A 21341-nucleotide genomic window follows, 5' to 3' on the forward strand; every position below is an offset into this window, starting at 1 on the left:
CTGCTCCGGGGATCTGTAGGCTGGAAGAGTCCAGACTACCGATCAATGTTTTGGAACTCTGAGCAATCGGACTGTCTCTGGATCATTGGACGGATCGTGTTCAGGGTTGTCCAATGCGCATTCAATCGGACAATGCCACGGCCGTGGCTTATGTCAATCACCAAGGGGGCACAAGAAGTGTCCGGGCAGCTCTGGAGGTAGCCGGCATTCTAAGGTGGGCAGAACGGTTCATTCCAGCCCTCTCCACTGTACACATTCCCCGGGTTAAAAATTGGCAGACAGATTACCTCAGTCGGCAGGAGTTGGACCAAGGGGAGTGGTCCCTTCATCCGGAGGTGTTTCATCAGTTGTTTCTCCGGTGGGCCACCCCCGAGGTAGATCTGTTGGTGTCTCGGTTCAACAGAAAGGTGCAGAGGTTTGTGGCTCGGTCAAGGGATCCTTTGGCAGACACCACAGACGTGCTGGTGGCGCCATGGGGTCAGTATCGGCTGATTTTCGCCTTCCCTCCTCTCAAGCTTCTGCCCAGACTTCTACGCAGGATCGAGGCAGAAGGGAATCCAGTCATCTTAGTGGCTCCGGACTGACCTTGCCGGTTTTGGTATGCCGATCTGGTGCAGCTGGTTCCCGACGTTACTTGGAAACTTCCTCTCAGGGAGGATCTGCTGTCCCAAGGACTGATCTTCCATCATGCTTTACAGTCGCTGGCTTTGACAGCTTGGCTGTTGAACGCCAGTTGCTGAAGGATAGGGGTTTATCTGAATCAGTGATTCTTACACTGTTGAAAGCTAGGAAATCTACTTCTAAGAAGATCTACCATAGTATGTGGAAGACGTACATTGCTTGGTGTGAGTCGCTTGAGGTTCATCCTCGCTCCTTCTCTGTGGCTTCCGATCTTAACCTTCCTTCAACGGGGGGTTGAACAGAAGTTGGCCTTGAGTACCGTCGAGGGTCAGCTGTCGGCTTTGGCGGTCTTCTTCCAACGACCTTTGGCCACACACCCCCAGGCACGCACCTTTCTTCAGGGTGTCCGACATTTGGTCCCTCCAGTGTTGGCTCCGTTGCCACCTTGGATCTCAATTTGGTGCTTTAGCTCTATAGAAGCCTCCCTTTGAAAATATTCAGGAGATTGTCCTGCTTACGCTGTCCCAGAAGGTGGCCTTTTTGGTGGCTATCACCTCTGCGTGTAGGGTGTCGGAAATGGCGGCGTTATCCTGTCGTTCACCCTATCTGATGATTCACAGGGCTAAGGTGGTTCTTCGCCCATGTCCGTCTTTCCTTCCAAAGGTTGTATTTGAATTTCATTTGAATAAAATCATTATGTTGCCTTCCCTGTGTCCCAGGCCTAAACATCCGAAGGAAAGTGCCTTGCATGCCTCGGATGTGGTCCGGGCAATTAGGGTGTACCTGGCAGCTACGGAGTCTTTCAGGAAGTAAGACTCTATTTGTGCTCACAGACTGACCTTGAAAAGGGTTGTCTGCTTCCTCTGCAACCATTTCCAGGTGGATCAGACAGACGGGGGTTCAGGCCTATTCCTTTAGAGGTCAGGTTCCTCCTTTCCCTGTCAAGGTGCACTCTACTATAGAACACTTAGTGCCTCCTAGGCCTTCCGTCATCAGCTGTCAGTGACGCAGGTTTGCAAGGCAGCCACCTGGTAGTTGATGCACACTTTTACAGGCCTGGTTTGGAACCCTGGGGGGGGGAACCCCACGCCGTTTTTTTCCCCATTTTGGCGTGGAGTTCCCCCTCAAGATTCTCACAGTGCAGGTCGCACCGCAAGTCGGATCACCCTGATCCGACCTGCGGTGTGACTTCCATTCAAATCAATAGGCTCCCGTAGGGAGCCATTGATTTTGAATGGAGGCAGAAAAAACGCTGCTAACAGCTACTGTGGCCAAACGTGCAATAACGTTAGTAGAAAAAGCTACTGAAAGCACGTTTTTACAGCTGCTGTTTCCCGGCGTTATGTAAACAGCTTTGGAGCACGTTTTTATGACGCCCTGTGTGCATGGAGCCTAAACCCAATGCTTTATAATGTATTTGTTCTTTTAGATCAAAGGAATGAACTTCCATCTGTAAGTGAGAGCAGTTTAACCTCCCTGGCGGTATGATTCTGTCAGGAATTCTGTTCCAAAAGCGGTACAATTCTTTTCATGGAAATTTGGCGTTATGTATTATAGGCCTACAATTCTTAGTAATTACTGACTTAAACCTGACCAAAACAAGTCTCTAGTAGACATCCCAGATGTGATAAATTTGAAACACAAACAAGTGAATTATAATCGAATCAATAATATTATTTTATTATTTAATATATAATATATATAATAAAATTATATTATTGATTAGATTATAATTCATGCGCTATATATTATATATATATGTGTGTGTATATATATATATAACGCATGAATTATAATCGAATCAATAATATAATTTTATATATATATGTGTGTGTGTATATAGGTATATATATATATATATATATATATATATATATATATATATATATATATATATATTTGCATATATATATATGCATATATATATACAGTGGGTACGGAAAGTATTCAGACCCCCTTAAATTTTTCACTCTTTGTTATATTGCAGCCATTTGCTAAAATCATTTAAGTTCATTCTTCTTCCTCATGAATGTACACATAGCACCCCATACTGACAGAAAAACACAGAATTGTTGACATTGTTGCAGATTTATTAAACAAGAAAAACTGAAATATCACATGGTCCTAAGTATTCAGACCCTTTGCTGTGACACTCATATATTTAACTCAGGTGCTTTCCATTTCTTCTGATCATCCTTGAGATGGTTCTACACCTTCATTTGAGTCCAGTTGTGTTTGATTATACTGATTGGACTTGATTAGGAAAGCCACACGCCTGTCTATATAAGACCTTCCAGATCACAATGCATATCAGAGCAAATGAGAATCATGAGATCAAAGGAACTGCCTGAAGAGCTCAGAGACAGAATTGTGGCAAGGCACAGATCTGGCCAAGGTTACAAAAAGATTTCTGCTGCACTTAAGGTTCCTAAGAGCACAGTGGCCTCCATAATCCTCAAATGGAAGACGTTTGGGACGACCAGAACCCTTCCTAGAGCTGGCCGTCCGGCCAAACTGAGCTATCGGGGGAGAAGAGCCTTGGTGAGAGAGGTAAAGAAGAACCCAAAGATCACTGTGGCTGAGCTCCAGAGATGCAGTCAGGAGATGGGAGAAAGTTATAGAAAGTCAACCATCACTGCAGCCCTCCACCAGTCGGGGCTTTATGGCAGAGTGGCCCGACGGAAGCCTCTCCTCAGTGTAAGACACATGAAAGCCTGCATGGAGTTTGCTAAAAAAAAAACCTGAAGGACTCCAAGATGGTGAGAAATAAGATTCTCTGCTCTGATGAGACCAAAATAGAACTTTTTGGCCTTAATTCTAAGCGGTATGTGTGGAGAAAACCAGGCACTGCTCATCACCTGTCCAATACAGTCCCAACAGTGAAGCATGGTGGTGGCAGCATCATGCTGTGGGGGTGTTTTTCAGCTGCAGGGACAGGACGACTGGTTGCAATCGAGGGAAAGATGAATGCGGCCAAGTACAGGGATATCCTGGACAAAAACCTTCTCCAGAGTGCTCTGGACCTCAGACTGGGCCGAAGGTTTACCTTCCAACAAGACAATGACTCTAAGCACACAGCTAAAATAACGAAGGAGTGGCTTCACAACAACTCCGTGACTGTTCTTGAATGGCCCAGCCAGAGCCCTGACTTAAACCCAATTGAGCATCTCTGGAGAGACCTAAAAATGGCTGTCCACCAACGTTTACCATCCAACCTGACAGAACTGGAGAGGATCTGCAAGGAGGAATGGCAGAGGATCCCCAAATCCAGGTGTGAAAGACTTGTTGCATCTTTCCCAAAAAGACTCCTGGCTGTATTAGATCAAAAGGGGGCTTCTACTAAATACTGAGCAAAGGGTCTGAATACTTAGGACCATGTGATATTTCAGTTTTTCTTTTTTAATAAATCTGCAACAATGTCAACAATTCTGTGTTTTTCTGTCAGTATGGGGTGCTATGTGTACATTCATGAGGAAGAAGTATGAACCTAAATGATTTTAGCAAATGGCTGCAATATAACAAAGAGTGAAAAATTTAAGGGGGTCTGAATACTTTCCGTACCCACTGTATATGCATATATATATATATATATATATATATATATATATATATATATATATATATATATATATATATATATATATATATATATGCATATATATATATATATATATATATATGCATATATATAATATAAAATGTGTTATGTGTAACGTTTTTTTTTTTTTTTTTTTTTTTAATTTCCCTCCCTAGTTCCGCTCCCATGCAGCATTGCTGCTGCAGGGAACGGAACTAGGAAGTCCTCCTACCGACAGACGAGCGGCGGAGATCTCGCTGGCGGTCACAGCAATGAGAGCTCATCGCTGGATCGCCAGGTTAAGGTAAGAGAAGCTCCGCTGCGCTGTCTGCACGCTCTGCCCATTGACCCCGAGCGTGACTCGGGGATACCGCTAATAGCAGAAAATTCCTACCCCGAGTCACGCTCGGGTTTACCGCTAAGGCGGTTAACCCCCTTAAAGCCTAAGCCTTTCTCTGACACTTGTTACTTACAAGTTAAAATCAGTATTTTTTGCTAGAAAATTAATTAGAACCCCCAAATATATTTAATATATACATATATATATATATATATATAAACATACATACATACATACATGTGTGTGTGTGTGTGTATATATATATATATAATTTTTTTTTTTTTTTTTAGCAGAGACCCTAAGGAATAAAATGGCGATCGTTGCAATTTTTTATGTCGCACTGTATTTGCGCAGAAGTCTTTCAAACACCGTTTTTTGGGGAAAAATATGCTTTAATATTAAAGCAAAATATTAGAAATATTTTTTTCATTTAAAAAAAAGAAACCGTAAAGTTAGCCCAATTTTTTTTTGTATAATGTAAAAGATATTACACTGAGAATCGTGAGAGAATCCTGATCTTTATTCTAAGCAAAAAAAATCGTGATTCTCATTTTATCCAGAATCATGCAGCTCTAGTAAATGCTACAGGGGACCATACCTGGATTCTGCCAAAGAATATGCAGGGCCAGCCTGTAAAGTCACTTTGATTACTGGACCACTTCTTTGTCTCCTAAGGTCACAGTGGGTATTATCTACAGGAGCCCCCCTCACAACACATGGCGGATCACAGGAGGAAGAAGTCTGGGATGGGGGAAAAGCTGTTTCATGACAACTTTCTTGCTGGCCTCTCATGGGGATTTAGCCACTAATAGCTTGCTCAGTTGTCCCCTTTTTACTCTTTCTTCTTCTCAGACATTTCAATTGCCCTGTTTGGTGTTCTGCACTTCTTGTGCTTAAGTAATGATTTCTTGCTTTTTGCTTTTATGGAGCAGATTTTAAATCTGATTCAAACAGCAGATCACCAGGGTTGCAAACACCCTTTCTCTATCATCCATTGACAGACGCAGCCTCCATCTTCATTAGCTGAATGGGTTATGCTCTTCCCTGCAGGAGTAGTCTAGGCAGGAAAAATATGAATGTACACACCCACGGGGCCGTCCCCACAGGCATAACCCACACACCCTCTGCTCAGCAAACCAGTGTGTTTTTGCCTAGAGAAGGAGTAGGACCTAGGTTTCCTGCTGGGACTTCGGTCTCAGTTTTTTATTTTTTTCAGAATATTTAGTTTTTTTTCTCTTTACTCACTTTGCTAGCTAGTGTTCAGGAGGATCCTCCTGGTGATCTGCAAGACATGCTGGCTGGGGTTTCGCACTGGATAATCTAGATCCGCACTGGATAATCTAGATCCTTGAGGTCTCCCCAGCCTGGCCTATGACCATGAGCAGGTTATAGTCCCGCACTAGGCCTCGCTCCAACTGTGCCCCTTTCCAGATGGGGACGAGCCTGGGAGCGGATGCCTCGCCAGGACGTGACGACCTGGAACGCCCTGAGTCTCAGCGTACCCCCTCGGCTGGCAGCACCCCTACTTCAGGTTGGAGGGGGTCTTCCTGGAACAGAGCCGACCCGGTCCATGGTATGGTGAGTAAATGTGCCCCCTTGCTGATCACAGGCTGATGTGGTCGACATGGACACCCCCCCCTCTACCTGAAGGGTCGCTGTCCTCGCAGTCAGATGGTGAAGAGGACCTGTCTTCTTCAGCTGCATCGCGGGAACGCGCTTTGGTGGAAGCCCTGATTATTTCTGTGCGGGAAACGTTTAAATTGGCTGATGAGCCCACGTCGGCAGGGACACGGGTGGCCTTTGGCTGCCGCAAGACCCAAAAGTCTGGCAAGGTTTTTCCCCTGTCCCGAGACTTTTCACAATATTGTGAATGACCAATGGCAGCGTGTTGAGCAGTTTAGCACGTGCTAGTTGTGCAAAAAAAAACTTTGAAAGGGAACTTGAACCCTGATGTAGTTCCCCAGAACTGATGGAACTTGTGGACCAGATGGCCCAGGCCCTGGTGTTCCTGTGTGATGCGTCCCTGGATGTGGCTTCCCTGGTAGCCAGAGTTTTGGCTGTGGGGATTGCCCTATGGCGCATTGTTTGGCTGAAGAGCTGGTCGGCTGACCAAGCTTCCAAGAAAGCCCTGACGGATCTCCCTTTTCTGGGAGAGCGTTTGTTTGGCGACTCACTAGATGAGTTGATAAAGGGTCTGACTGGAGGGAAGAGTACTCTTCTTCCTCAATCCTCCAAAGGTAAAACACCCCGTTCTAAGCAGGTTCCTTCCTTTACTGCTCATAGACGTTTTTTTCATGCCCCTGGGGCGCAAGAAAAAGGTAAGCTGTTCAGAGCTTTTGGAGGGTCTAAGAACCAAGACCAGTCAGTCCGGTGCTGCGGAAAAGTCCTCTTCAGCATGAAGAGGCGCCTTCACCAGTTTTGGGGGTGGGGGGACGTCTGCACTTCTTTCAGGAACCCTGGACTTCCTTCGTTCAAGACAAATGTGTTCGTGAACAGATTTGTTCCGGGTACAAAATCGAATTTTGGTCCTGGTTGGGGGACAGGTTTTTTCAGTCAAATCTTCACCTGTCTCCGGAGCATTTGAAAGATCTTCGGGAAGCTGTGCAGGACCTCCTGGCTCAAGGAGTGATCGTGCTGGTTCCTCCACAGGAACGCTCTCAAGGTTTTTATTCAAACCTGTTCACGGTGCTTAGGAAGGAGGGCAAGGTGCTTCCAATCCTGGATCTCAAGGCTCTGAACCGCTTTGTGCGGGTGCAGAAGTTTTGAAAGGAGTCCATTCGGTCGGTGGTGGCATCCTTGAATCAGGAGCATTTTCTGGCCTCCATCGATATCAAGGATGCGTATCTCCATGTCCCCATATTCGAGGGACATCAGCGATTCCTCCGCTTTGCGCAAGAGAAGCACTTTCAATTTGCGGCATTACCCTTTGGTCTCGCCTTCGCTCCCAGAGTTTTTACCAGGGTCCTGGCCCCGGTGCTGGCCTTGTTGCGTCAGAGAGGAATCTCAATTTTGAGACGATCTCCTGTTGCGAGCAGACTCTCATTCGGATCTGTTGGACAGCATCTCTATTACAGTTCGGACCCTTCAAGAATTCCGGTGAACGATCAATTTCAAGCAATCTGCTCTATCGCCATCCGTACGGGTCACTTATCTGGGGCTGACTCTCGACTCTGCTCTTGCAAGGGTCTTTCTCCCCTTGGACAAACTTCAGAAGTTACAAAGGGCGATAAGGTTGCTGATGGAAGCCGATCAGTCCTCCCTGCGGGCCTGCATGAGGGCCCTGGGTCTGATGGTGTCGACCTTTGAAGCGGTCCCGTTTGCTCAGTCTCATTCCAGGCCTCTGCAGAAAGATTTTGGCAAAATGGAACAGGGACCCTAAGTAATTGGGCTGGAAGATTCGTTTGCGTCATCTCACAAAGTCAACCCTATCCTGGTGGATCCAGTCTCCTGCTTTGTGTCAGGGCAAGTCCTTCCTGCCGCTGTTCTGGACGGTGGTCACCATGGATGCCAGCCTGTCAGGGGTGGAGTGCTGGGGAAGCTCTGTGCCCAGGGGACTTGGGCGTCAGAGGATTCCTCGTTGCTGATCAACATTCTGGAGCTCAGAGCAATCAAACTTTGCCTGTTCCACTGGCCAAGCCGACTACGCAGTTTTCCAGTTGGGATACAGTCTGACAATGCCACGGCTGTGGCTTACATCAATCATCAAGGGGGCACCAAGAGTGTCCTGGTGGCCAAGGAGGTGGCCGAGATTCTGGTATATGTGGAAGCCAATGTTCCAGCTCTTTCCGTAGTCCACATCCCGGGTGTGGAGAATTGGCAAGCGGATTACCTGAGTCGTCAGGTGTTGGATCCAGGGGAATGGTCCCTTCATGCGGAGGTGTTTCACCTCCTGTGTGCCCGGTGGGGGACTTCGGACGTGGATCTGTTTGCGTCTCGCCTCAACAGAAAGGTCCAGAGGTTTGTGGCCAGGTCTCAGGATCCTCTGGCCGACGCCACAGACGCCCTGGTGGCTCCTTGGAACCAGTATCAGCTGATTTATGCCTTCCCTCTGCTCATACTCCTGCCGAGGTTTTCCTCGCCCGGTGGCAGTGGAAGATATTCTGTTCGTTCTGGTGGCACCAAACTGGCCCCGGCGGTCTTGGTACGCAGACCTGGTGAAAATGGTCATAGATCCTCCATGGAGACTTCCTCTGCGGCAAGACCTGCTGTCTCAAGCACCGATCTTCCATCCTGCTTTACGGTCGCTGGCTTTAACGGCCTGGCTGTTAAAAGCAAGGTATTGAGGGATAGAGACCTCTCTGACTCGGTGGTTCCTACTTTTGAAGGCCAGGAAATCAACGTTAAGGAAAGGAAGATCTTTCATCGTATGTAGAAATCCTACATTTCATGGTGTGAATCGCTGCAGCCGCACCCTCGCTTGTTTTCTATAGCTAAGGTTTTGGCCTTTTTACCAAAAGGGGTTGAGCAGTGCTTGGCTTTGGGCACTATCAGGGACCAAGTGTCGGCCTTGGCTATTTACTTCCAACGTCCATTGGCTACTAATGGCTAGATTCGCATTTTTTTCAGGGGGGGGGGCGTCATCTGGCTCCTCCGAGGAGGTCCCCATTGCCTGTTCTTCAAAAGCCTCCTTTTGAGAATATTAGGGAGATTTCTCTGCTCTCCTTGTCGCAGAAGGTTGCATTCCTAGTGGTTATTGCTTCTGCTCGCAGAGTATCTGAGTTGGCTGCTCTGTCCTATCGTTCACCTTGTTTGGTGGTTCACAGGGATACAGTGGTGCTCTGCCCTAATCCGTCTTTTCTCCCTAAGGTGGTGTCGGATTTTCATCTTAATGAATTGTGTTGCCTTCCTTATGTCCTAAGCCTCAGCATCCCGAAGACTTTGCCTTGCACTCTTTGGATGTGGTTCGGGCGATAAGAGTTTTTCTGACGGTTACGGAGTCCTTTAGCAAATTGGACTCTCTATTTGTCTTTACGGATGGTCCTCGCAAAGGTTTGGCTGCGTCTGCTGCGACCATTTCGAGGTGGATCAGGCAGACGGTTGTTCAGGCTTAGTCGCTCAAGGGTCCGGTTCCTCCTTTCCCTGTAAAGGCGCATTCTACTAGAGCGCTGAGTGCCTCTTGGGCTTTTCACCATCAGGCCTCTGTTGTACAAGTTTGTACGGAAGCGACTTGGTCGTCTGTGCACACCTTTACAAAATTCTACAAGGTGGATTTGGTGGCATCTTTGATGCCTCTTTTGGCTACAAGGTTTTGCGTGCTGTTTCGTAAGAGAATGTTTCTCTTAGGGGTCTTTTACCTGGGTAAACTCCTGTTGTTTGGTTGAGCTTCATGTTATCCAGTGGGCCTCGGGAGTTTACGTTACTTTTTGGTTGCGTTCTTCCCACCCCTCATGCCTACACTGCTTTGGGATGTCCCATTCAGCTAATGAAGATGGGTTGACGTCTGTCAATGGACGATAGAGAAAACAAGTTTTTTGTAAGACCTTACCGTAAAATCTTTTTCTCTGAAGTCCATTGACAGACGCAGCAACCGCCTCTGATATGGAGATGGTTTTTCTTTACTGCTTACAACTAAACTGCTTTGCTGAGCAGAGGGTGTGTGGGTTATGCCTGTGGGGATGGCCCCGTGGGTGTGTACATTCACATTTTTCCTGCCTAGACTACTCCTGCAGGGAGTCTATTTCTGATACATATTTAATGGGGTTTCTTACCTGGAAGAGGAGGGGGAGGTTGGAGGCTTCTGCCTCATCTGCTGTTTTATCGACCAATGCTCTGTGACACTATCTTGGTGCTGAATGTTGAAATGCGGACCTGTTTGGCACTGGGCCCACCAGAGGCCTCCTGATCTAAGTTTACCAGTATGGGTTATCCTGAAAAACACAAACTGACAAAGAATTTTCTTGTCCACAACCTAGTGGAGGACATCCTTTATGGCAACTGGCTGCATCCTGAAAAGGTCCCGCCAACACATTTAGCTCAACAATACCTTATAAAGTAGTTGTTTGTTTTTTAAAAAATAAGGTTGATTCAGCTATTGTCTGCCTTAACAGGTCTCTGATGGTGCCAATGGGGGATGCTCTGGCAAGGCTGATCTGGATATGGCTTCCCAGGTGTCTAGGGCTTGGTAACCTTGGGTCACCAACGAGTTAGGCTGTTTAGCTCAGGAAGTTAACTTTCTGTGGACTTTTGACCGTTTCCTTATCTGTCAGGGTGGGTATATACCTCCTACCCACCCTTTACTGTGCCCTGCTGCCCACCCTGCACCTTGACCTCCTACCCACCCTGTGCTGTGCCCTTCTGCCCCCCCCTGTACTGTACCCTCCTATCCACTCTGTACTGTGCCCTCCTACCAACCCTGTACTGGGCAATCCTACCCCCTATACTGTGCCCTCCTACCCACCCTGTACTGTGCCCTCCTCCTCCCCCATACTGTGCCCTCCTACCCATCCTTACTTTGCCTCCTGCCCCCCATACTGTGCCTTCCTACCCACCCTGTACTGTGCCCTCCAGCCCCCCATACTGTGCCCTCCTGCCCACCCTTTAATGTGTACAGATATACATATATACAAGCTACTGACTGGCTGGGAGAGGCATTTATGACCGGGGATGCAGTGTGTGGAGGGAGGGGGATAGAGTAAAAAATAGTGAGAGCAGAGTGCACTGGGGTTAAAGAGGGTCAGCGTATACAGGGATGCAGTGTGTAGAGAGGGTGGAACAGTGTGTACAGGGGAATTAATGAAATAATCATTTACAAGGGCGTGTTTAGGAGCAGAATTAGGGGCGGGGTGGGGCAGGGTAGGGGTTGGGTGGGGCAACTGGTGGCGAGTAACACTTAAGGCTAGGCTTAGTTGGCTAGTAGCTCAAGACTTGAAATTTTGAGCCATGCTGTGGATGAAATCATTTATTGCCAGTCTCCACTTCTCATACCCCTGGCTGGAATTTATAAAATGCTGTCACCAGCAGATACATGCCACTACTTCACTTACTTCCCATCTCAATGGTATACATCCAGTCTCTCTTAAGCTATGTATGAATCTCCTCCCTGAAAGTTGTCATAATAGTGAGACTCTATTATTATATTTCTCAGATTAGGTAATTTTCTGTTGTGACAGCGCAAGGCACCTGTTAGTCCTCTAGTACTCTACTAGTTCTAGTGTGAACTACTAGATCAGACAGGAAGCTGCAGTCCAGCAGGAAGAATGCTGTGGCCCTGCAGCAGGCTGGTGGTTCAGAACCACTATTTTAGGAAGTTTTCCCTATCCTATTTGCCTTCAGCTAAAATGATCTGTGTTGCTGTGAACAGGACAGTAATATGCCAGATGGAGTCAATTTTAAATCTGTATATAGCTTAGCCATGGGTATAAGAAGATAGTTGTATATGCAGGTCATATCTGACCACCTTTCACATTGTCTCTTAGATGGCAGATTGATAATTCTATGTGTTCTGTTTGCTTTAACTTGCATATTTATACAATGACTTCTCAACAATCATTTCACTTATATTCTGTGGGATATGAAACATCCACCTCCACTACTATGCTTTAAGGGAGTAAAGCAGCTAAAGAATTATATCTGCTACATCTCTTAGCTTTGCTATCATTGTTATTGCAAGCATTAACAGTGCTGCTGCTACATTGGCATTGACATTTAATTGGTGGTGTTGCCCAAAGCTACCAGTCGAAAGGTTTCAGATAAAAACTAATATATGGTAGCTGAATGCTTAAATATGTTTTTTTGGTTGTGGTTCTTTTGCATTTTTGGGCCAAATATTCTTTATTTTACACCTTTTTTGCCAGTAGGTCTGCCAGAGTCAGATGAAGAGTCCTCTGAAAACAGGAGATTTTCTGTGCATGAAGATCCTTTTACTGTGAGTGAGCAGATCTCTTCCATCTTACCAGCGTTCCCTCGAGAGTCTCTGAAGGTGGTGATCAATCAGCCAGCACCCATTGCATGTCAGCTACAGCCATTGCCTGAGGACAATCCTGACTCTGTAAGTTGCATGTCTAGCACAGCATATACACAAGGGCTTATTAAATAAATCAACACAGAGTGCAATTTACTAAAGTCTGATTTGTGGTAGAATTCTCAGTGCCTAGCTTTAAAGGAAATTATTGTATTACCAGTGCAAACAAGTAGGACAGGTTTTTTTTTCTTAATTAATATGACAAATTAATCATATTTCCTAAAGCTGAACTTTAAGTAGATCATAAATATAAATCTATATAATAAGTAATCAGGGGAGGGCTGGCAGCCTTAGGCCTGAGGGGCAAGTCCAGTCAAGTGGCCCATTGAACCACCAAATTGAAGGGTCAGGGGGACACATCCTCAGCTCTGAGGGTTTTTAAGCTGGGGCAGTGGGACCTGTAGTCCTTCACTGGTTGGGGGAGCGGGAGTGTGTGACACATCCTGAGCTCTAAGGGGTTCAGGTTGGGACCTGTAGTCCTTCCCTTTTGGGGGGTCGCATCCCCAAAAGTGAAGGACTACAAGTCCCAGCATGAACCCCTGAGTCCTTCACTTTTTTTGGGGGGGGGGGGGTGGAGGGTGACACATCCTGAGCTATGAGGGGTTCATGCTGGGACCCGTAGTCCTTCACTTTTAGGGGATCACAGCCCCTAAAAGTGGCTGAAATAGTAGCAATGGTACACCCACAGTGAAATGCAGAGTTTAAAATCAGTGCAGAAACACAGTATGGGGCTAACAGTGGCAAAGAAAAAAAAATGTTCCTGTGTCTGTGGTGTCACCAAAAGAAAAAAAAAAGTCCCTGTGTCAGTGGTCTCACTGAAAAAAAAAAAGTCCCCGTGTCAGTTGTTTTACTGGAAAAAAAAAGTCCCTGTGTCAGTGGTCTCACTGCAAAAAAGAATGCCACTGTGTCTGTGATGTCAGTGTGATTGGCATCTATTGCTGGCTTACACGCACAGAATTTCAGCCGTTTTCAGACTGAATGATTATTAATCATTTAAATGCGAATTGTCCACTAACTGATAGAATAAACTCGTTTTTTTATGAACGTTTCCATGTTCGTAGTGATCATTTGATAACGATAAAAATATATAAGGTAGAATGAAACAAAAAGAATAATTAGAACATACATGTATACATGTTAGTTGAAACGGTAAAAGTTTATGCTTCGGATTCATCGACATTAGCCGGGCCCATGGTCGAAATTGATGGTAAAGTTGGGTTCACTAACGGCGCGAATGTCGAAACGACCATTTTCGGCTGAAATTCTGTGCGTGTATGGCTAGCATAAGTCAGTGGGATGGAGGAGGAGGAGGGGAGCTGTGCTCTGAGGTTTACATGGAACTATAGGGCTCTAGGGTGCTTTAAGGGAGAAAGGGGGGGCTGGAAGAATGTGTATGAGAGGCAGTGGGGGGCAATATCTTAAAAAGACTGACCCTCTGTGCCCTTTGCACTGCACGTGTTTGCAGGGCAGTTGTAGTCCAGGCCCATTCATGGTCTTATGCAATTTAAGTTTTGCCATGTGTACAGCGGCAGTGTGAACCGAGCCAAAAAGTTTTTATTTGTGGCGGCACCTTTGCTTCAATATGGACAGTGATAGCAGAGGACATAACCTGTCACTATCCCAGTAGCCTTCCCATCTTAGCATTAAGGGATTGTCCCTTGGACTGCTGTGGTAGCAGCCGAAAGGCTGGGAAGAAAGACTTTTCTCCAAGACAGAAAAACTTATCAAAATATAATTTAATTACTGTAATTAAAACACTGGGTATTTATGAGCAAGTTCCTTTGTTTTTATTAAAATAATAAATTTTGCCTTTTTTAATCCTAGTGATTTTCTATAGCCTCCTTGCATCTACTTTCTGTCCACATGCCTGCGCTCCAATGATGAATACATGACTATGGCATGTACAGTATCTCACAAAAGTGATTACACCCCTCACATTTTTGAAAATATTTTATCATATCTTTTCATGTGACAGCACTGAAGAAATTACACTTTGCTACAATGTAAAGTAGTGAGTGTACAGCTTGTATAACAGTGTAAATTTGCTGTCCCCTCAAAACAACTCAACACACAGCCATTAATGTCTAAACCGCTGGCAACAAAAGTGAGTATACCCCTAAGTGAAAATGTCAAAATTGGGCCCAATTAGCCATGTCGCCTCCCCAGTGTCATGTGAATCCTTAGTGTTTCAAGGTCTTAGGTGTGAATGGGGAGCAGGTGTGTTAAATTTGGTGTTATCACTCTCACTCTCTCATACTGGTCACTGGAAGTTCAACATGGCACCTCATGGCAAAGAACTCTGAGGTTCTGAAAAAAAGAAATGTTGCTCTACATGAACATGGCCTAGGCTATAGGGAGATTGCCAAGACCCTGAAACTGAGCTGCAGCACGGTGGCCAAGACCATACAGCTGTTTAACAGGACAGGTTCCACTTAGAACAGGCCTTGCCATGGTCGACCAAAGAAGTTGAGTGCACGTGCTCAGCGTCATATCCAGAGGTTGTTTTTGGGGAATAGAAATATGAGTGCTGCCAGCATTGCTGCAGAGGTTGAAATGGTGGGGGTCCGCCTGTCAGTGCTTAGACCATATGCCGCACACTGCATCAAATTGGTCTGCATGGCGTCCCAGAAGGAAGCCTCTTCTAAAGATGATCCACAAGGAAGCCCGCAAACAGTTTGCTGAAGACAAGCAGACTAAGGACATGGATTAGTGGAAACATGTCCTGTGGTCTGATGAGACCAAGATAAACTTATTTGTTTCAGATGATGTCAAGCGTGTGTGGCGGCAACCAGGTGAGGAGTACAAAGACCAGCGTGTCTTGCCTACAGTCAAGCATGGTGGTGGGAGTGTCATGGTCTGGGGCTGCATGAGTGCTGCCGGAAATAGGGAGCTACAGTTCATTGAAGGAGCCATGAATGCCAACATATACTGTGAGATACTGTAGCAGAGCATGATCCCCTCCCTTCAGAGACTGGGCCGCAGGGCAGTATTCCAATATGATAATGACCCCAAACACACCTCCAAGATGACCACTGTCTTGCTAAAGAAGCTGAGGGTAAAGGTGATGGACTGGCCAAGCATGTCTCCAGACCTAAACCCTATTGAGCATCTGTGGGGCATCCTCAAGTGGAATGTGGAGGAGCGCAAGGTCTCCAACATCCACCAGCTCCGTGATGTCATCATGAAGGAGTGGAAGAAGATTCCAGTGGCAGCCTATGAAGCTCTGGTGATCTTCATGCCCAAGAGGGTTAAGGCAGTGCTGGAAAATAATGGTGGCCACACAAAATATTGACACTTTGGGCCCAATTTGGACATTGTCACTTAGGGGTGTACTCACTTTTGTTGCCAGCGGTTTAAACATTATTGACTGTATGTTGAGTTATTTTAGGGGACAGGAAATTTACACTGTTATACAAGCTGTACCCTCAGCTTCTTTAGCAAAGCATTGGCCATCTTGGAGGTGTGTTTGGGGTTGTTATCATGTTGGAATACTGCCCTGCGGCCCAATCTCTGAAGGGAGGGGATCATGGTCTGCTTCAATATGTCACAGTACATGTTGGCATTCATGGTTCCCTCAATGAATTGTAGCTCCCCAGTGCCAGCAGCACTCATGCAGCCCCAGACCATGACACTCCCACCACCATGCTTGACTGTAGGCAAGACACACTTGTCTTTGTACTCCTCACCTGGTTGCCGCCACACACGCTTGACAGCATCTGAACTAAATACGCTTATCTTGGTCTCATTAGACCACAGGACATGGTTCCAGATATCCAAGTCCTTAATCTGCTTGTCTTCAGCAATCTGTTTGCGGGCTTTGTGCATCATCTTTAGAGGTGCCATGTTGAACTTTCAGTGACCAGCATGAGAGTGAGAGCGATAACACCAAATTTAACACACCTGCTCCCCATTCACACCTGAGACATTGTAACACTAATGAGTCACATGACACCAGGAGAGAAAATGGCCAATTGGGACCAATTTGGACATTTTCACTTACGGGTGTACTCACTTTTGTTGCCAGCAGTTTAGACATTAATGGCTGTGTGTTGAGTTATTTTGAGGGGACAGCACATTTACACTGTTATACAAGCTGTACACTCACTACTTTACATTGTAGCAAAGTGTCATTCCTTCAGTGTTGTTTAATGAAAAGATAGAATGTGAGGGGTTTACTCACTTTTGTGAGATACTGTATAATAGTCAGGACCATTTAAAGCGGAGCTCCACCCAAAGGGGAAGCTCCACTTGTTTGCTCCCTCCTCCCCTCAACTGCCACATTTGGCACCTTACGGGGGGGATACCTATCAAAACTAGGTACCCGCTCCTACTTCTGGGTAAGATTGCTGCAATTGATGTGCAGCGATCTACGAAATTTCCGGGCCCCCCCCCACTGCCTTTTGGGAGACACACAAGTCCCAGAAGACAGTGGGACCATAAAGAAAGCGCGGCTTGCGCATGCGCAGTAGGAAACAGGCTATGAAGCCGCAAGGCTTCACTTCCCGTTTCCCTTAGTGAAGATGCCTGCACGCGGAGCTGATGGACAGATCGACCTGGGGTGCCGACATCCCAGGATCCTTGGACAGGTAAGTGTCCTTATATTAAAAGTCAGCAGCTACAGTATTTGTAGCTGCTGACTTTTTATTTGTATTTTTTTTTTACAGGCTTTTACATCATAGCATATGGAGTGCAGTAATGGGGTCTATGTGTTGAGTGGAGTAATCGGGTCTATGTGTTGCACAACACAGAGTATAGAGTACAGGGGTTCAGGACTATGTAGCATATCAGGTTTAGCAGCCAGGGCTATGCCATAATTAACATAGCATATGGACATATCGTAGGACTATGAAGCATTCAGCATACAGAATTCAGAACTATATGACATACACTGTAGTGTACAGAGTGTAGTGTTTAGAATCATGTATAGTATCCCCTTTAGTGCTGCGGACAGAGCGAAGACATCAGGACCATATACTCACACATAAAAGTGATTGTAAACTCTTACATATACCCAGTGAAGTGACTGGCCTTAGGTGATACACAAAGATTAAACAAATCCTCCTACATAAGTTGTACCTGTTTATCTGCATCTCCTCTACAGCCATCGGCTTGTCTGAGTTTATTTCATATTTTTAAATACAGCCAGTAACACTCTCTTTAAATCTGTGTAATGGCACAGCAGGAGACTCAAACCGAAAGAGAAAGGACCAACAATGTGAATCAAGCAGACTGTACTGCATTTCAGTTTAATACTGCCTGAAGTAGGAGCATGCAGAATTAGCAAAATTAAAATGTTCCTTTATTGTTCAATGAACAGGTTGAAGTTGGATTTGTGACTAAGCTTTATAACTTAACTGTAGGGTGGAAAAGTCAGAGACCTGGCTATACTGTCTGGTAGAGATGTGTTAATCAGAAGAAAGTATTATAAATTCTTTGGCAGGTGAGATAGTTTGCAAATATTTTCCTGGAGTTTCACTGTAAGGCCCTTGTATACCGGCCAGATTTTCAAGCCTCATGACCAATTTTAGCATTACTTTTGACAAATGGGGATATGGTTTGGTTGAATCCTAAGAGATAATATCTATATGAGAATATTTGAAGTGCTCATTAGAAAGGCACAGATATCTTTCCACTTTCCGTTACTGCAGAGGTTTGCAAACAGAACTGTCATCAGAGTACATGATGGACAATGTTTTGTTCTAAAGGAGAGATCAGCTCATATATCACCAATCTTTAATTGTACAGCTCTACAGAAGACAGAACAGTTTCATATGCCGTCCAGTTATTGTATTTCACCCTTTGTTTCATATGTGGATTCTCTGAGGAAGCATTTTCCCTGTTAACATTGACAGCTTAGCGATACACTTTGTCAGTTTTACCATCACAAACATGATTGTGTCTAAATTCCCTTCCATCACCCACCTACAATTATCACAAAGATAGTATACCCATGTAGCCTCAGATACATTAAAACTAACAAAGACCAAGAATGTGCAGAGGACGGGACACAACCTGCGGTCAGCTAGTCCCTGTGCGTCAAATTAAGCTTTTCGGCTGTTAATGACAGCTCAAAGTTCAGAACGTTGTGTCTGAAATGGTGGGCTAAGCTCTGTGGACATCTAACATATTAGTCTTTAATGGTCTGCAGGCTTCCTAATAGGCTATATTGAAAGTGTACCAGAGCAACTTGAATTTTACCTTAGCCCCTTTGCTGACAGCAATATAATTCTCTAATTATCTTCCAGCAGAGCAAACATAAAAGGACCCATAAAAACAAAATTCAAGATACTTCTACAGTTGAATATTTAGTATTGTATTTATGTTTTTCTTTAAAGTTAAAACTAGCCATACACTTTTACATTTCTCTTATTCAGGCCACGAGCTGAGTGAAATAAATCAGTCAATTCCCCCATCCACACTAAAAAACATAGATGAAGGAATCTCCCTTGCCGGCCTTATGTTTTCAGCAGGAGGCAGGACCTGCATCTGCTCAATACACAAACAGTGACTGCATCTAATGGGATGCACTCACTGTTCAGCCAGCAATTTTCTGTCCTGACACAGGCCAGCTTGAATAGGCCAAAAAAGCAGTGTATGACCAGCTTGAAGCGGAACTAAATCAATTGATTTTAATGGTTTCCCAAAACAGCTAGGCATGTTGTGAATGATAACTGTCACATTCGCTTGTGCCCTCAACTGAACTGGAAAGCCATCAAATGGCTGGTGTCATAACTGATAACGTGCATAACCTGGCAATTGCAGATGAAATGAATGCTTAGATGGCAGCTTCCTTGGCTTTGAAGGATCGAAGGGTTTGGTTCCGCTTTAAGAACTGTTTCAGGGGCGTGGCCAAGAGCGGCATGTGAGCAGACACATCTCACAGAGCTCCCGTATTACATCCTGAAAATATCATGTTCCCGGACATCTAAATGCTCTGAATCTTCTCCATTCTGCTCCCACAAGTTCACTGCTGTTCCAGGCAGGTAATCTGAAGTCCACAGCGGCCATGATGACCCGAAAGCATAAGGAAGATACAGCGCAGCCTGACTCCCAAAATGCCACCCAGCAGGGAAGCACACATGGAACAGACAGAAAGGATTCTGTGAGTAAACCTTCTAAAATCCCCAAAATGGCTCCCAGGGATAATCAAAGGGATATGAGATTCTATGCCCACAAATTATCTGGCCATGAGGAGAGGGGGGTGGATAAGGAGTGTGCTTGTCCCCCAGAGATATCTGACACAGAACAGGAAGAGTCAGAGTGGCTGCAGCAGCATACAATTCAAGCTAACCGGGCTGACCGAGGCAGGATTGGAGCAGTCTGTTATGGGAGAGGGAGGTGAGGAACCTGCACAGCCGACCCTATCTGATATCCTGAGAGCTGTTAATAAATGTACAGCTTCTGTGGACACCTTCAAGGCACAGTTTGGGGTTCTGACAGAGGCAGTGCCCCTGATTAGACAAGACATCCAAAAAGTGAGGGAATGAACAACAACAGAATAAAGCAGGATCAGTGATATTGAGAACCAGCTGCCACCCCTGGTCAGGGAGTCTCAGACCACAGGCTGGCCAGAGCAACATATATGAGAGCTGAGGACATTGAAAACTGCCTCAAGCGGAATAATATACGAATAGTGGGCCTGCCAGAGAAGGTGGAAGGCAGGGACCCCACTGACTTTGTGAACTGCTATCTATTGGATGTTTTTTTTTTTTTTGGCAAGGAGGCCTTTTCGGCTCTGTACACAGTGGAGAGAGCTCAAAGAGTCTCCACGCGACCGTTATAGCCTGGGAGACCACCACGCACCATGCTGGCGCGACTTTTGAATTACAGAGATAAGGAAACAATTCTTCGACGGAACATTCAGTTTAATGGGGGTCGTATATCATTTTATCTGGATTACTCTGCAGAGGTCCAGAAAAGCAGAGCTAAGTTTACATCCCTCAAGCAGCATCTCCAGAAGTTGCAGGCCTCTTATGCAATTCTATACCCAGCTAAACTCCGCATAACAGCTCAGGGGCGAAAATGCAGCGGACGCTTCTGCCTGGCTTGATTCGAATGAACATATGTTCCATCCGTCACACGGACCCAGGGAGGAAGATAAATGAATGGCCATCACCTGCACACTGCTACCTTTTTATACCCTGGTGAGAGCAATACAAGTATACCTACCAAGCGTTGAGGATAGTCATCGGGAAGAATTTCACTATGCTTTACAAAGAGCGATAGGAATTGGATATATTCACTAAGAGAGTGCCTTACTGGTACTTTACCTCCAGGTTTATATTTTTTGCTACCTAGTTTTTATGCTGTCTTGTTGGCAGCAGGAGGGACCAGTTGTTCCTCACTGGCATTTACATGGTTTTTGCCTTACTTTTTTTCACTCTTGTGCCTACGACAGTATGAGAAGCCAGCAGACATCACAGTGGAGCATTTTCCTGTGGCCTAAGCACTGCCTGTCCATTGACAGGAGAACACGGAGGCTACTGTCTGCCCGACTTGCTAATGGCAGTGCAGTCGGGTCAACCCTCTTGTTCGTCGGGGGGGGGGGGGAGGGGGGGGTGTGACAGGTGAGGTCTCTGCTATATACCAAGCTTACACAATGGAGTTGCTAAGTGCTCACTTTATACCCTGCAACACGCCTAACCTCTTTTCTGTCATGTTTACAGTAACTATAGTTTGGTGAAACACTAGGGGGTCTCCATAATGCCCTAAAACGCACTATGATACACACCTTACTTCCAAGGCATCTACCTGCCTCCATAAACTACCAAGAGCTGGATAGTTCTGTTGATACCGAAGATAGATTTGTGTTTTTGAAATGCCGCATATATTCTCTACGTTGT

At 45.7% G+C, this 21341-nt stretch overlaps 1 protein-coding gene across 4 annotated transcripts in view; it reads left to right on the forward strand.

Moving 5' to 3' along the window:
• CALCOCO1 (calcium binding and coiled-coil domain 1) overlaps positions 1-21341 on the forward strand; it is a 104870-nt gene that overhangs the window by 57174 nt on the left and 26355 nt on the right. For 2 of the 4 annotated variants that reach the window (XM_082247689.1, XM_082247690.1), the window contains exon 12: positions 12332-12525. The exons of 1 other annotated variant lie outside the window; for it this stretch is intronic. In XM_082247689.1, the coding sequence (XP_082103815.1) occupies positions 12332-12525 (194 nt within the window). The remainder of the gene's footprint in view (positions 1-12331; positions 12526-21341) is intronic. One more of the 4 variants, XM_082247691.1, reaches the window with a different exon arrangement.

The sequence above is a fragment of the Pelophylax lessonae genome, assembly GCF_965119305.1.
Source record: "Pelophylax lessonae genome assembly, chromosome: 2".
NCBI classification, from domain to species: domain Eukaryota; kingdom Metazoa; phylum Chordata; class Amphibia; order Anura; family Ranidae; genus Pelophylax; species Pelophylax lessonae.